Genomic DNA, 14,854 nt, shown 5'->3' on the forward strand with positions numbered 1-14,854 from the left:
GTTAGAATGCCGCCAATTAGACTGGAGAGTTATCCGAAATATGGTAGAAGAAATTTTCCAAGACACCGAGGTCCAGGTGTTAGTCTGTTGCAATCCGCATAGTTACTGGTGCGGAGAGAAGACCGTCCCCTGTCACTTTTATACAACTGGGAGTTGTAAAAGAGGGTCCAGTTGCAGATACCAGCATCCAGTTCCAGTCCCGACAAGGTTCCAGGAGGAACCATCTTTTAAGGAGGGGGCAATGTGACGCTATTTATAACAGTCTGCTCACAGATTGGCCTATCCTGACTGAACAATCTAGTCGTTACTGGAGAACGCGCGAAACAGCTATTCCTTTTCCACGGCGTTCGGGGCGAACGCTGCCGAAGTATATATAGGACTGAAATTCAAGCACAGGCCAGTCAGTCAACGAATGAGCCGCGACGCGTAATATAATTGTAATCGATTCGGATTTAATGAAATGTATATATTAGTTATCGTTATGTTTAGTTAATTAAATCATAAATTTGAGTTGTAAATAAATTAGATGTGTTAGTTGGTGTTATTTGTAATCATTAAAAATAAATAAGTGATGTAAATAAAATAATATAAGTAAGTCTTCCTTTATTTAAATTAAACTTAGTGACTAAAGATATAAATAAATAAAATAGTAGAGTCAATCGCGTAACACTATTAATAGTGCTTGTGATATTTTTAACTGGGGAATCTGTCTTCACACGGAAATGACTTCACAACGAGTTCAAAAATCGGTCTAGCTAAATGTAACAAGCAATTTTAATACAGTACATACCTGTGTAACAAACTTATAAATAATTTTATCTATTATTTGGAGATCGTTAGAAGTTTCCGTAATCATCTTAAGTATAAGATCTGTCTGAGGAGACACACGCTAAAATACAAAGAAAGATGAGTAAAGTTACACAATACATATTTTTGTATTTCAATCTTTAGTTTATATTCGAGTGAATGATCAAAATATATCAATTATTGATATATTTTGATCATTCAGTTTGATTATACTTGCTACAATTTCTTGTAGAAACTAAGAAATCATTGCAAAATACACTTATGTGCAAAAAAATCGATCCACTGAAAATTTGGTCATTTTTGATGTCTCGAATTTTCTAAATCTGTTGTCCGATTTAAGTGATTTTTTTACCATGTTATAGCCTTATTCATTATGAATACCGCTGTAATAATATTGTTGCTAGACAGATAAGCTGTCATTGTATACAGGGTGTACGAATCAAACTGTGTTTTTTTCTCAAAGTTCGCATCACCCTGTGGACTATTCTAGAGTTTATAAAATACTGAAATTAAAAACCAACTATAGCCTCAGATTTTCTTAACATTCTGTTTTTAGATTCATTCGCTTATGTTGGATAATAAAAAAGTTACGTACTTTAACAACTGGCCATGTTCGTCATCAGTACAGGGTGTTTCGAAATAAGTGCGGCAAATTTTAAGGGGTAATTTTACACATGAAAATAATGACATTTTGTTTTATAATCATATGTCCGCAAACGCTTCGTTTCCGAGATACGGGATGTTCAATTTTTTTACAAACTGACGATTTATTTATTGCTTTAAAACCAGTTGAGATATGCAAATCAAATTTGGTGGGTTTTAAGACATTTTTTGACATACAATTAAGAATTTAATATTCACCATTAGCGCGAAAACGGGTATTATGACCGATCATATTACCCGTATGCACGCCAATGGTGAATATAAAATTATTAATTGTATGTCAAAAAATGTGCAATAACTACGTCTTAAAACCCACCAAATCTGATTTGCATATCTTAATTGGTTTTAAAGCAAATCGTCAGTTTGTAAAAAAAATTGAGCATCCCGTATCTCGAAAACGAAGCGTTTGCGGATATATGATTATAAAACAAACCGTCATTATTTTCTCATGTAAAATTACCCCTTAAAGTTTGTCGCACTTATTTAGAAACACCTTGTACTGATGACGAACATGGCCAGTTGTTAAAGTACCTAACTTTTTTGTTATCTGACATAAGCGAATTAATATAAAAACAGAATGTTAATAAAACCTGAGGTTGTAGGTGGTTTTTAATTTCAGTATTTTATAAATGCTAGAATAGTCCACAGGGTGAACTTTGAGAAAAAAACACAGTTTGATTCGTACACCCGGTATATAATGACAGTTTACCTGTCTAACAACAATATTATTACAACGATACTGTTAATGAATAAGGCTATAACATGGTAAAACAATCACTTAAATCGGACAACAGGTTTAGGAAATTCGAGACATCAAAAATGACCAAATTTTCAGTGGATCGATTTTTTTGTACCCAAGTGTATAACGAGTGTTTTTAGAGGTATAGAAATATAAGTTAGCAACAATTTTTTAAACTGTCAGCCATTTTGACAACTGTCAAGTGATTTATGTTTAGTTTGGTTTGGCATCTTCTCAGCATGAATAAACTGACGTCTGAACAACGCTTCCAAATTGTGCAAATTTATTGTGAAAATCATGGTTATGTTCGAAATACGTATCGCGCACTACGTCCATTGTATGGTCAACATAATCGCCCATCAAAGCAATTAATTCGATTAACCATGGAACGTTTTCGCTTTTAATTTTACTCTTTTACGCCTTTACTCTAAATGATAGTACGCATCCACATATACGTCGTACAGTATGTACAGAAGCTGTTGCTGCTGCAGAGCGTAGCATAGGAGAAGACCCGAATCAGTATATCTGTTACCGGCCAGACCCGACTTTAGGATAAACTAGTTTGGCCTAGGCCTTAAAGTGTTCTCTTATTTTCATCATAACTTGCTTAACTTTGATGTTATTAACTCTGTTAACTCATTCATTTGATAGGTATACCTGATTACTTTGACAAGTGTATTTTATGTAAGCATAAAAGTATATTATTATAAAATTCATCGTTTACTTAAATATGTACCTAAAATGAGTTTGAAAATTATTGATAGCACGGTTTTTACGACGCTGTTGTACCTATTTACGGACAATAGATTTGAGTACTTGCAGGAAAAAATATACTATCAATTAACTATACCTTAATTTGAATTAATATTAAATGGTTTTTAAATAAGGAATTTATTGTATTTTTTTAGCTTCAATTTTGGTAATAACAACTTTTTTTGTAAAAAATTATAGTTGTTAAATTATTTATGTATGAAAACCGCTTTAAAACATGTATTTATTTTCACAAAAAATTAAAATATTTGATCTAATAACTCAAAAAGTAATCAAGTATTGATTTATTTTGATGACTTGATATAACATATTGATAAAAATTTATCCCTCTATCCATTTATGAGGTTATTTTTAATAAAATAATTTTCACCCCTTGAGAAGGGGTGCAGCCGTCTCTGTTTATATGATCTGTAACTTTCATCTATTCAAAGTGCCTATTTTTGAAATAAATTGGTTTTAAAGTAAAAAAAATTTAATTTTGAAAAAAATGCTATTTTTTAAAATAACTTAAAATGATTAGAGATGCCAAAAAACCATAAACAAGTCGCCTTTTGCTTTTACTTATGGGGCCTCATAGTTTTCGTTGCCTAGGGGCTTCAAGATTCTTAATCCGGGACTGCGCAAAAGACTTAAACTTTGTATGAATTCGGTGACATGGTCACAAAAATGGAACATAGAGAACAAAGGATTTTTCACGGAGTGACCCTCATAGATATAATAACACATAGATTAGGCAAGGTCCAAAAAATAGCGTAACGCGGAGCAGTTCAGGTCGGTGGTCTATCTATCTCTCTCTACCGGCGCTTAGCTTTCCTCTTTCTAGCATATGATGGCCGCTGCCTCTGTGTCTGTGTAGTTCCATTACTCCCACCTCTTGGTAGATACGCTCACACTCGGATGACAGACAAAGATAGCTAGACCACCGTACTTGATATTGCCTGGTCTATTGTTAATATGTCTATGGTGACACTACTGATTCGTGAGCATTATACTATGGTTCAGACTTTAACGAATCATTAACCTTATGACACTAAGGGCCGGTTGTTCGAACGCATGATCATTATCAAATATTTAATTCCTGTCACAACTGTCAATGTCAACTTTGATTGGGTTGCTGAAAACATAATTATTGATTACAATTATGAAATTAGTTAATCAATTATGTTAATAATTGTTATGTTAATTAATTAACTAATCTCATAATTATAATCAATTATGTTTTCAGCAAATCAACCAAAGTTGACATTGACAGTTGTGACAGTAATTAAATATTTGATAGTGATCATTGTTGATTAGCGTTCGAACAACCGGCCCTAAATATAATATAAAAAAAGGTGTAGTACATATGGAGCGAAATCAAATTATGGTGGTTACTCTATCGTTTCGTTCGAAGAAAGACAGTTTTTACGTGTCATTTCATTTGTTTTAGGTGAAAAATATGTATGTGATATATTTTGTTTTATTTTCGAATATTTTTAATATGCATTTGCATATTTAGTAAATTTTAGAAAAAATAACTACATATTTTTAATAAAAATAATGCATATATGCGCATATTTTGATAGTGTTGTGTTCGCTCTATATATTCCGCTCTCTAGTTCTAATAAATATTTGTATATCTTACATGTGGATGTGATACAATTATTCCATCATGTCCAGAATTTGAAGCAATGCGTTTCTCTGACAGTAATATCACATAAGCTGCGTCATATTTTCTTTGGAAACTTACAATCCTGAAAGGTAAAGCAAATTAGAATATGTATAATATAAATTGGAAATATGTTACTTACTTTTGGTAATGATCATTGTATAATTTTGAACATAGCTGTCTCATGTCATGTGGCGTCGTCTGTTGAGCCAGTATATCATGAAAATATAAACTAAATTTGCTTAAAACGGCTCCTTTCAACTTTTGGAGCCATTGAAATAACGCTGGAAAAGGACTATTTTTGAATATCCCAAGTTTCCAAATCTAAAACATATAAAATAACCTAAGCGAAGAAAAATAAATGTAATTTTTTTTACGGCATTTCGACACATTTACTTACAATATTACAATAAACAAGTTAAGTTAAAATTAGTTGATTTTAAACAGACAATTTTGTGAACTGTTCTCTTAGGCTCGCTGGTGGCACTTCTCCGTTATGTGCTTGATATATTGGACCTCGTCGCAGCTGCATGACGATGATGGTAGCTCACCCCATTTGTGCAAAATATGCGCACATCGACCATGTTTAGTTCTGATGCGGTTAAGTGTGCACCAGGTCTTACGCGGTAGATCAAATCCAAGAGATGCCTCTGTGATGCACGGTATAAGTGTATTTGGTTGAGTTTCCGACCATTCATGAATCCATTTGGTGATCATGTTGAAGCCGGTGATTGCGGCTGAATCTGCGGTTTGCATTGGAGATTTTCTGGAGCGTGGTGGACTTTTGGTTGCATCTTCGCCGTGAGTCGGTGTGTTGCTAAGGATCTTTTTATATTTTTTGTTTAGCAAATTGAGTCGGCGAAGGTGTGGTGGTGGAATGTCGCTCAGCACTGGTAGTTAATACACTGACCGGCACGAAAAACGGGCACCCTAAAAATGGGTCATTTTTGATGTCTCGTATCTCCTAAACCTGTTGTCCGATTTAAGTGATTTTTTTAATATGTTATAGCCTTATTCTTAAACTATATCGCTATAATAATATTATTGCTAGACAGGTAAATTTTCATTGTATACCGGGTGTAATAATCAAACTGGTTTTTTTTTTCTCAATTTTCACAACACACTGTGGAATATTCTAGCCTTTATAAAAGATTGAAATTGAAATCCAACTATAGCCCCAGGTTTTCTTAACATTTTGTTATTTTATTCATTCACTCATGTTGGATAATAAAAAAGTTAGGGACTTTAACAACTAGTCATGTTCTTTATCAATACAGGGTGTTTCTAAATAAGTGCGACAAACTTTAAGGAGTAATTCTGCATGAAAAAATATTTACCGTTTGCTTGTTAAACCTATGTCCGAAAATGATTCGTTTTCGGAATACGGGATGTTCAATTTTTTCTTACAAACTGACGATTTATTTATTGCTCTAAAACCGGTTGAGATATGCAAATGAAATTTGGTAGATTTTAAGAGGTAGTTATTGTACATTTTTGACATACAACTCAAAATTTTATATTCACCATTGGCGTGCATGCTGGTAATATGACCCATATGCACTCCAATGGTGAATATAAAATTCTTAATTGTATGTCAAAAAATGCGCAATAACTTCCTCATAAAACCTACCAAATTTCATTTGCATATCTCAACCGGTTTTAGAGCAATAAATAAATCGTCAGTTTGTAAGACAAAATTCAACATCCCGTATCTCGGAAACGAAGCATTTGTGGACATAGGTTTATCAAGCAAACGATCATTATTTTTTCATGCAGAATTACCCCTTAAAGTTTGCCGCACTTATTTAGAAACACCCTGTATTGATAAAGAACATGACTAGTTGTTAAAGTCCCTAACTTTTTTATTATCCAACATAAGCGAATGAATAAAAAAACAGAATGTTAAGAAAGTCTAGGGCTATAGTTGGGTTTTAATTTCAATACTTTATAACAGAGGTGTAACAAGGATGATCCTAAGGGGGGGGGGGTTACAACTACTTGATGGTCTCTGGGGGGTATGGAATAGTAATGGTTTTAAGCGTATAGAGCACAAAATACATCCAAGTGGGGGGTTATAACCCCCAAAACCACCCCTGGTTACGCCTATGCTTTATAAGGGCTAGAATATTCCACAGGGTGTTGTGAAAATTGAGAAAAAAACCCAGTTTGATTGGTACAGCTGGTATACAATAAAAATTTACCTGTCTAGCAACAATATTACTATAGCGATATTGCTAAAGAATAAGGCTATAATGTGTTAAAAAATTACTTATATCGGACAACAGGTTTAGGAGATACGAGACATCAAAAATGAGCCATTTTTTGGGGTGCCCGTTTTTCGTGCCGGTGAGTGTAGAATGGTGTAGATTTGATTATTCCTGCGATCATTCTCATGGTGTTATTTAGCTGGACATAAATCTTGATGAGTCATTTATGATATGAGAAGCGTTAAAAAATAATTTCAATCTTCTTTTAAAACATACATGAAATGGGACGAAATTATTATTAATTAAAAGATTTACTTACTTCTCTGGACTGCATTTTGCTTTCCCAAGCTGCTAATCGAGTATGTGCCCCATGAATTAATGCTAATGGCGGTAAAAACTCCAATGTTTGTAATTGTGTCAAAGCCTTGAATAACTGCTCTAAAATCTCACACTCCAAACTAAAGACTGCTTTAACAGGGGTCAAACCTATATCCGTAAATCCTTCACTATTTTTCTCTATAACTGATTCTATATGCGTCAAAATTTCGTTGTATCGAATTTGTTTATTTACGCCCATGTTGTATATTTTTTCATATCTGTTACTATTATTAAGGAATAGAAGTTACTAAAGATGACACAAAAAAAAACAATGTTCAATAACGTTCAATAAATTCATTGGACGATAAAGACCAGGCATATTACATATAGTAGAAAGTTTCTACTTTTATAAAGGTCTACTTTTATAAAAATGAAAAAATTATTTTGTAATCGTGATATTAGTATTCATCTACGAACTAGAATGTTAAAATGCTATGTATTCAGTACTTTGCTCTACTACGCTGTTGAGTCATGGACTCTTAAACAGAGGAATATTAAAAATCTTGAAAGCTTTGAGATGTGGTGCTACCGCCGTATACTAAGAATAAGTTGGGTGGATAAAATTACAAATGAAGAAGTAATAGGCAGAATAAATAACGAGCCAGAAGTTCTACTGAATATAAAAAAGAGAAAACTTGAATACTTAGGCCACCTGATGAGGGGACAAAAGTACACATTCCTACAAAATATAATGCAAGGAAAAATCCAAGGACGAAGAAATCCAGGCCGTAGAAGAATGTCCTGGATGAGAAATTTGAGAGAGTGGTTTGGCTGTACCACTAACGAATTGTTCAAAACAGCAGTAAATAAAATTAGAATCGCCCTATTGATATCCAATCTCCGATAGGAGAGGCACTCAAAGAAGAAGAAGAAGAAGAAGAAGAAGAAGAAAGTTTCTATGGAACATTCTATCAAAGTCAAGTTATTCCAGAGCTATATATTCCAGATATACCAGTTATATCATGGGAGGACATTCCGCATGTTCTCAAAAATATGAAAAATGATAGATTTCTGGGGGAAGGTGGTGTGGTCACTGAGATAATTAAACTAAGAGGTTTATTTTTGATGTCACGAATCCAAGTATTCGGTTACAATCCTCCTTCATAAGAAAAATAGATAAATTAGATGTTGAAAACTATGGACCCGTTAGCATACTAAGGGCCGATTTCTCATATCGGGTTCAACTCAAGTTTAACCTAAACTTTTAGTGAACTACAGTTAAAAGTCAAAATCGTCTTTCTCAATTCCCGTTCAAACGATTTTGGTAGTTTAACTGCGTTCATCCTGAACGCTGAAATCCAAGCATTCATGAACCCAGTACAGATGATTTCGGAGATTACGCATGCGTAGTACCTACTACTGCAAGTTGACATGAAACGCTCTCAGAAAATATGTCAAAATCAGTTTATCATTCGTTAAATAGATATCTACGCATTACAATAATCTTATTTGTATTTTTGTTAGATTTATTAATACTTATTAAAATGACTGTTTGACTATAAATACTTAAATATAATGTTATTCAGAGATAGCATAAAAAAGTTCATACAAAATAGTGATAGTTTTATTTTTTACCACTTATTGGTATTTCTCGAAAGCTACTAGAATCTAGGGATTTTTGCATTGCCAACAAACATTAAGGCGTAGAATGTGAACTGTCAATGAGACTTAAAATGACTGGCACCAGTGCGGGAAAGTAGAATACCTTGTAATATGGCTTTATAATACATTAGGTATAATACATGCAATAAACTAATATTTAGATAATCCACAAGGAAAATAAACTTCCTGTAGCTGGAGTATACCATAAATCACAAAAATATAAGGATTACATTAAAACAGAACGTTTTCGGATTAAGAAATCCATCATCACTGTTCCTAAAAAGCCAAAAAATAGCATGCCTGAGCCACCAAAATGTTTTGGGTAAAAACCCTTTAAATATTAACAGTTATGTTATGTTACATGTTAATAAAAATATTTAAAGATGTTGCAGATATACCTGGATATTACCCAGGGTAACACAGGACTCTTCCCACGTGGATGAATTTTTTTTTGAGAATTAAAACCTCACATATTGAATTTCATATTAGTTGGCAATTGACAACATTCAAAAGTCAAATCAGTAGACAATAACAATTGTTTTAAATCGTCGTCATGGAAACCAATATCGTCTTCATGGTAACCAATTTTATTGAAAGTTTGGTTTTGACACCCTTGTCAAAGAACTTATTAGTTTGTGTATTTTCTCTCCTAAATAAAAATTGATATAACTCTATTTGTTGTGGCTTTTTTCCAGACGTACGGCCCTAGAAAAAATATTGTTCCTAACTCGTGCGGAAAGTGTCTTTCCCGCACTCGACTGCTTGCCAGAACTCCGCTATCGCGTCGTTCGGGTCAACGGCGGCAGTCTCGTGCGGGAAAGCGTTACTTTCCGCACTAGTTAGGAAAATAACTATCTAAAATAACTAGCACTTTTCTGTGTATGCCTCTCTATTCATTTGTATTTCTTTCCTTATGTATTATACTATTATAGTTATAATTATGCTTTATTGCATAATCCTAAGTACAATATTAGTTTCATGTGTTATTTCATACACTCTTGCTGAATCCAGTTTAAATAAAATAATATAAAAATTGTATGTATAACCTTATTAACATTTTTGTAAAATAATTTATTAAAAAGGATACAAATCAATCAAATTTATTCTGGCATTCAAAAACTGTACAATATTTTTACTTCCTTTTTGAACTCTTATATCACCTGCAGATTGTTTAGTATTGTCTTCTAACTTTTTAAGATCATTTTTCATGGTTTCATAAACAGACCTTAAGGAATTCTAAAAAATAATAATATCTTGTAACATGTGTATGATAAGTATTACTACAAAAAAAAGAAAGCGATAGAATTAAGATTTTCAACCCTTCCTAACCCGCTTCAATTAGCAGCATGCTATACTCCATCGAAAAGACAATGAGTGAATGTTGGTCATTCTCTACCATAATTATGTTATTTTGCTTGCTAGGTTCAGTGTGTGAACTTAAAATCGTCATTGTAACTGCAATAGGCCAAAAATGTCAAAACTACCAAGGTTTTAAGGAAGAACAAAAACTCTTCCATCTTTACATTTCCTCTGTATACCATGGAACAAATTATTTTCTTAATTAAATTTATGATCCACTAATGCCTGGTTGCACCAACAGATCTTAAGCTTAAGACGTGCCTTAAGCTCAGCTTACGAAACATACGCGTTGCACCTTTGACTCTTTGATTAATTTTCAGCTAGCCACAATGGATTGCATCTTAAATTTCGTCGCATTTAAGACGTCCTTGTGAGATTTAACGCGGCTCTATCTATAAACTGAGCTAGGCTAAGCTGAAGCTTAAGATTTGTTGGTGCAACCAGGCATCATCATCATCAATCAGCTAATCGCGTCCACTGCTGGACATAGGCCTCAGTTATTTCCCGCGTTCTCTACACTGGGCCGCTTGTAGCCAGTTTCCCAGTACTCGTTTTATGTCGTCGGTGGTCGTCCTTGGCTTCTTTTATAGTTTCTGCGCCTCCATTCCAAGATTTGTCTTGTCCAGCGTCCATCTTCTGTTCTAGCTAAGTGCCCTGCCCAGTTCCACTTAAGAGTCGTAGCTCTTTCGATGACGTCTTGAACTCCTGATATTTCCCTGATTTGTTGGTTTGTTATGTGGTCTCGAAGGCTCACGTTCAGCATTGCACATTCCATGGCTCGTTATGTAACTCTTGAGTTTATTTGCGGATTTTTTCGTCAGTGCTAAAGTCTCTGCTCTCCATAAGTTTGTACATGCAAAACACATTGGTTATAAACCTTTAGTTGAGACACACGGGAATTGAATTTTTAGAATATGGCTTAGTTTGCCAAATGCTACCCATGTAAGGCCTATTCGCCTCTGTATTTCATGTGTTTGATTATCTCTGCTTATTTTGATCTCGTGTCCCAGATATTTGTAAGTGTCTATTTGTTGTATGGTATCATTGTCAATAGTTATATTTCCACTCTTAGACTGGGAGATATTATACAGAAGTTCAGCCACGATTTTCGAGGTGTCCTGCCTTTTGCAATACTGGAAGGGTAGACGATGTACTTACAATCTGTGGAAACATCCACAAATTTCCTGTGACATTTTACTGTAAAAATGAGATTTTCCCAAAAAATAAAAATAGGGTTTTGCGATGAATTTCTAAGTCCTGCCATATCCGTAGATAGACAGGATACTATCGATTTTATGAAGAAAATTTTTTGGGCAGGAGGGTTGCAAACGGGGTAACGGAGTATATATGTATACAAACATGTAAGGAAAATAATGAAATTTTCATGATTTTCTAGGTCCTGCCAACTAAATAAACTAAACATATTTATTTCAAAATGCTCAAAAAAAATATTGGCATGACGTCTCCTAATGTTTAAGTATACTTGTCCCTTGGAAAATTCTGCGGAAAATTTTCACCCTGATTCCGTGATTTTCTTAGTCCTGCCTTTAAAAAGTTATAATACTTAAATACAATCAATACCTTTTCGGTACTCGGCAGGAAGGTTAAATGGTTCTTGTAAGACGGCAGGAGTCCTAAGATTTGTAAGAAAATTCGTGAAAAAGTCAACGATTTTCTGAGTCATGCCATTTTGCACATGTTTCAAGAATCTTAATATAAGTCTATTTACAAAGAGGCAGGATGGTTTTATGGTTATTTTGTATACAGGGTGGGGCATTGGTGTGACAAAGTCCAATTACTCGTTTGTCGTAAGATATACGAAAAAAGTTATTTAGGTAAAACATGGGCCACAGATAGGACTATGATTTAACAGTATTGTCTAATATACAGGGCTACCCGTTTTGACAGAGTGACACAAATTTATGTTTTTTTAAACGGAATACCCTGTATATTTTTACATTTTTGGATTCTACTCGATGTTCTCTTTAATAAAATATAGTGTTTTGAAATATTATACGAGGTAGTTTAAAATATAATTACGTGTTTTTGTTAATTTTGTAGGAACATTCACACCCTATACATATTGTTAGTGATTTGATATCTAAACTTCTACTAATTTATGTTTAAACGATTTTTAATATAGTCTACTATTGTCAGTTATTAATAGTATACCAAAATGTTTAATTTTAGTATACGGGGTTGGTTGAAACTCGGAATGAGTATTTTCTGAGTTTTCTTAAATAGGACACCCTGTATTTTAGTATTATAATAAAATGATATTTTATGGTACCTTTTTATTTGTTAAGCATTTTCTATACCATATTTATATACTAATTTCGGCAGTAAATTGATACAGACAGATTACTCAGGTGGTTTTTGGGGTTTCTGAACAAGAATGTCACATTAGAACAGATCTTTACCTAGTGCTCGGGGTGACTGATATACACGCCATATTCTTAAATTTCGAGGCTTTCAGACACTAAAGTGATGCAAGTAGATTACTCGAGGAGTTTTGTGGTTGCTGAAGATGAATACGCCATCAGAATCGACCTCCAAAAACCCTCTAAATTCGAGATCAGTCACCCTGGGCACCAGGTGCTCCGAGGGTCGGTTGTAATGTCAAATTCGTGTTTGGCCATTCCAAAAACCCTCGAATAATCTGTTTGCTTTAATTTATTGCCGATATCCCACGAAACTCCAGATGACGTGCCTTAGCAGCAACTCTGGGCACTAGGTGATTCGGAGGTCGGTTCTGCTTGCGTATTCGTAACTCCATAAACCTCCCAAATAACAAAATTTTGCCCTTAATACACTGATTTTGACAGGTTTATGCACTTTTGGATGCATGTTATGCACTAAAATGCAATTTCCACCCATTTTTATATTATACACCTTTTCCTGATGTTATCCTGAACACAATGCAAAAAGTTGCAAGTAGATAGGTGCTGTATTTAAAAATCGATTTATTCTGGTGTTGTTAGTGTTAGCTATTAGTGTTGTATTTTGCTATTAAATATAGGAAACAATATCAGGACAATATCTACAATCCTACAATATCAGGAAAACCAGTTGACTGCGGCAACTTAGCGCCTGTTACATGCGTGTGTATATTGTGGGAAGTAAGAAGGCGGGATAAAATTGCTATGCAACAAAAATATATTGATAACAAAAAACAACGTTTCATGAAAATAAAACACGGCTAAACAAATATTAAAGTCCGTCTACCAATGAAACGAGTGTGATTCATGCTCATACAACATTTTTATTTTCGGAGAGTCGCATAAATGGCCGGACGTCTATTTGTTTAGCAGTGTTTTATTTCCATGAAACGTGATTTACGTTTCATGTTTCTTTGATGTGCGGCCTGCCTAAGGGAGCTAAAGCTCTTTACAGATGGCGCGTTGTAATTAGTTTTTTTTATATCTCCAGAACGCTTCCATTTTGAAAGACAAAAACTGGTCCGCCTTTTTTTCTTCCAGAGATAAATCGATTCCATCAATTGAGAATTTCTAGTACCAGTCATAGGAATCTTTTTTGTCTTTCCCTTTTAGGTATTTTTGACACTAGATTATTAAATTGTGAGGTATTCTAGTACTACAAGGTACTCCTACTTTAAGTCAGTAGGATGCACGGTTTTCTGGAAAAATCCATTTTAAAATTTTTCGTTTGTTGAATTTGAAAAAAATTTAAATTTAAAAAAAAAACGGTGTATTTGCCGACTCAAAGCAAGAGTAACTTTTAGTACTAGAATACCTCATAATTTAATACTCTACTCTCAAAAATGTCTAAAAATTTAAAGACCAATAAGTTATGAGATAAAATATCCCTTGATCTACCCAAGACGGATGCCTATGACCAGTACTAGAAATTCACAATTGATAAAATCGATTCATCTCTGGAAGAGAAATAAACGTAGCAGTTTTCGTTTTCCTAAATAGAATTTTTCTAAATTCTTTTAAACTCAAAAAACCAAAAAACGAAAAATTTTTCAAATCGATTTTTCTAGAAAACTGCGTATTCTTCCGAGTTAAAGCAAAAATACCTCTTAGTACAAAACTATCCCAGAATTTAATAATACTGTGTCAGAAAGAAATGCTTAAAAGTTAGACAGAAAAGTATTCGATAAAATATCCGTTTCCGTACCCAAAACTGACCCCTATGACCGGTACTAAAAATTGACAATTGATAATTGACATTTGACAATTGACCTCTGGAAGATCAATAAGTGTACCAGTTTTCGTTTTTCCAAATAAAAGCATTCTGGAGCTATTTTAAAGAAATTACTTACAAGACTTCGATATGCTTCTTCTAGACGAAGCATATCGAAGTAGAGGTCGTCCGCCGACCAGATGGTCTGATGACATCAAACGGATCGACAGAAATTTGATGCAGACAGCAGAGGACAGAAATGCATGGAGAAGACTGAGGGAGACCTATATCCAAAAGTGGATAGATCCGGGTTGAATTATGACGATGATGAATTACAAGACGCCATCTTTAAAGAGCTCTAGCTTTTCACGGAAGCATTTTTGAACTAGGTGAATTGAGTTAAATTTTCTTAAAATTATCTGAGGAATCTCCGGTTTTCGTTTGTTATGAGAGTTTCTGGACACCCTGTATAATATAATGGGTAGGTAAATTTCTTACTAGAACCAATAAATTGTAAAAATTGTTTATTTA

The 14,854-nt window shown here is 33.9% G+C and overlaps 1 protein-coding gene across 1 annotated transcript in view; it reads right to left on the reverse strand.

Moving 5' to 3' along the window:
- Nucleotides 1–751: 751 nt before the first annotated feature.
- LOC126886107 (KICSTOR subunit 2-like) overlaps nt 752–14,854 on the reverse strand; it is a 38,629-nt gene continuing 24,526 nt past the window's right edge. Inside the window, exons 3-7 of the mRNA XM_050652950.1 lie at nt 9,903–10,051; nt 7,155–7,431; nt 4,771–4,952; nt 4,605–4,713; nt 752–889 (exon numbers count right to left, since the gene is read on the reverse strand). Coding sequence (XP_050508907.1) covers nt 752–889; nt 4,605–4,713; nt 4,771–4,952; nt 7,155–7,431; nt 9,903–10,051 — 855 coding nt within the window. The remainder of the gene's footprint in view (nt 890–4,604; nt 4,714–4,770; nt 4,953–7,154; nt 7,432–9,902; nt 10,052–14,854) is intronic.

This window comes from Diabrotica virgifera, chromosome 6, assembly GCF_917563875.1.
Source record: "Diabrotica virgifera virgifera chromosome 6, PGI_DIABVI_V3a".
Classification (NCBI taxonomy): domain Eukaryota; kingdom Metazoa; phylum Arthropoda; class Insecta; order Coleoptera; family Chrysomelidae; genus Diabrotica; species Diabrotica virgifera.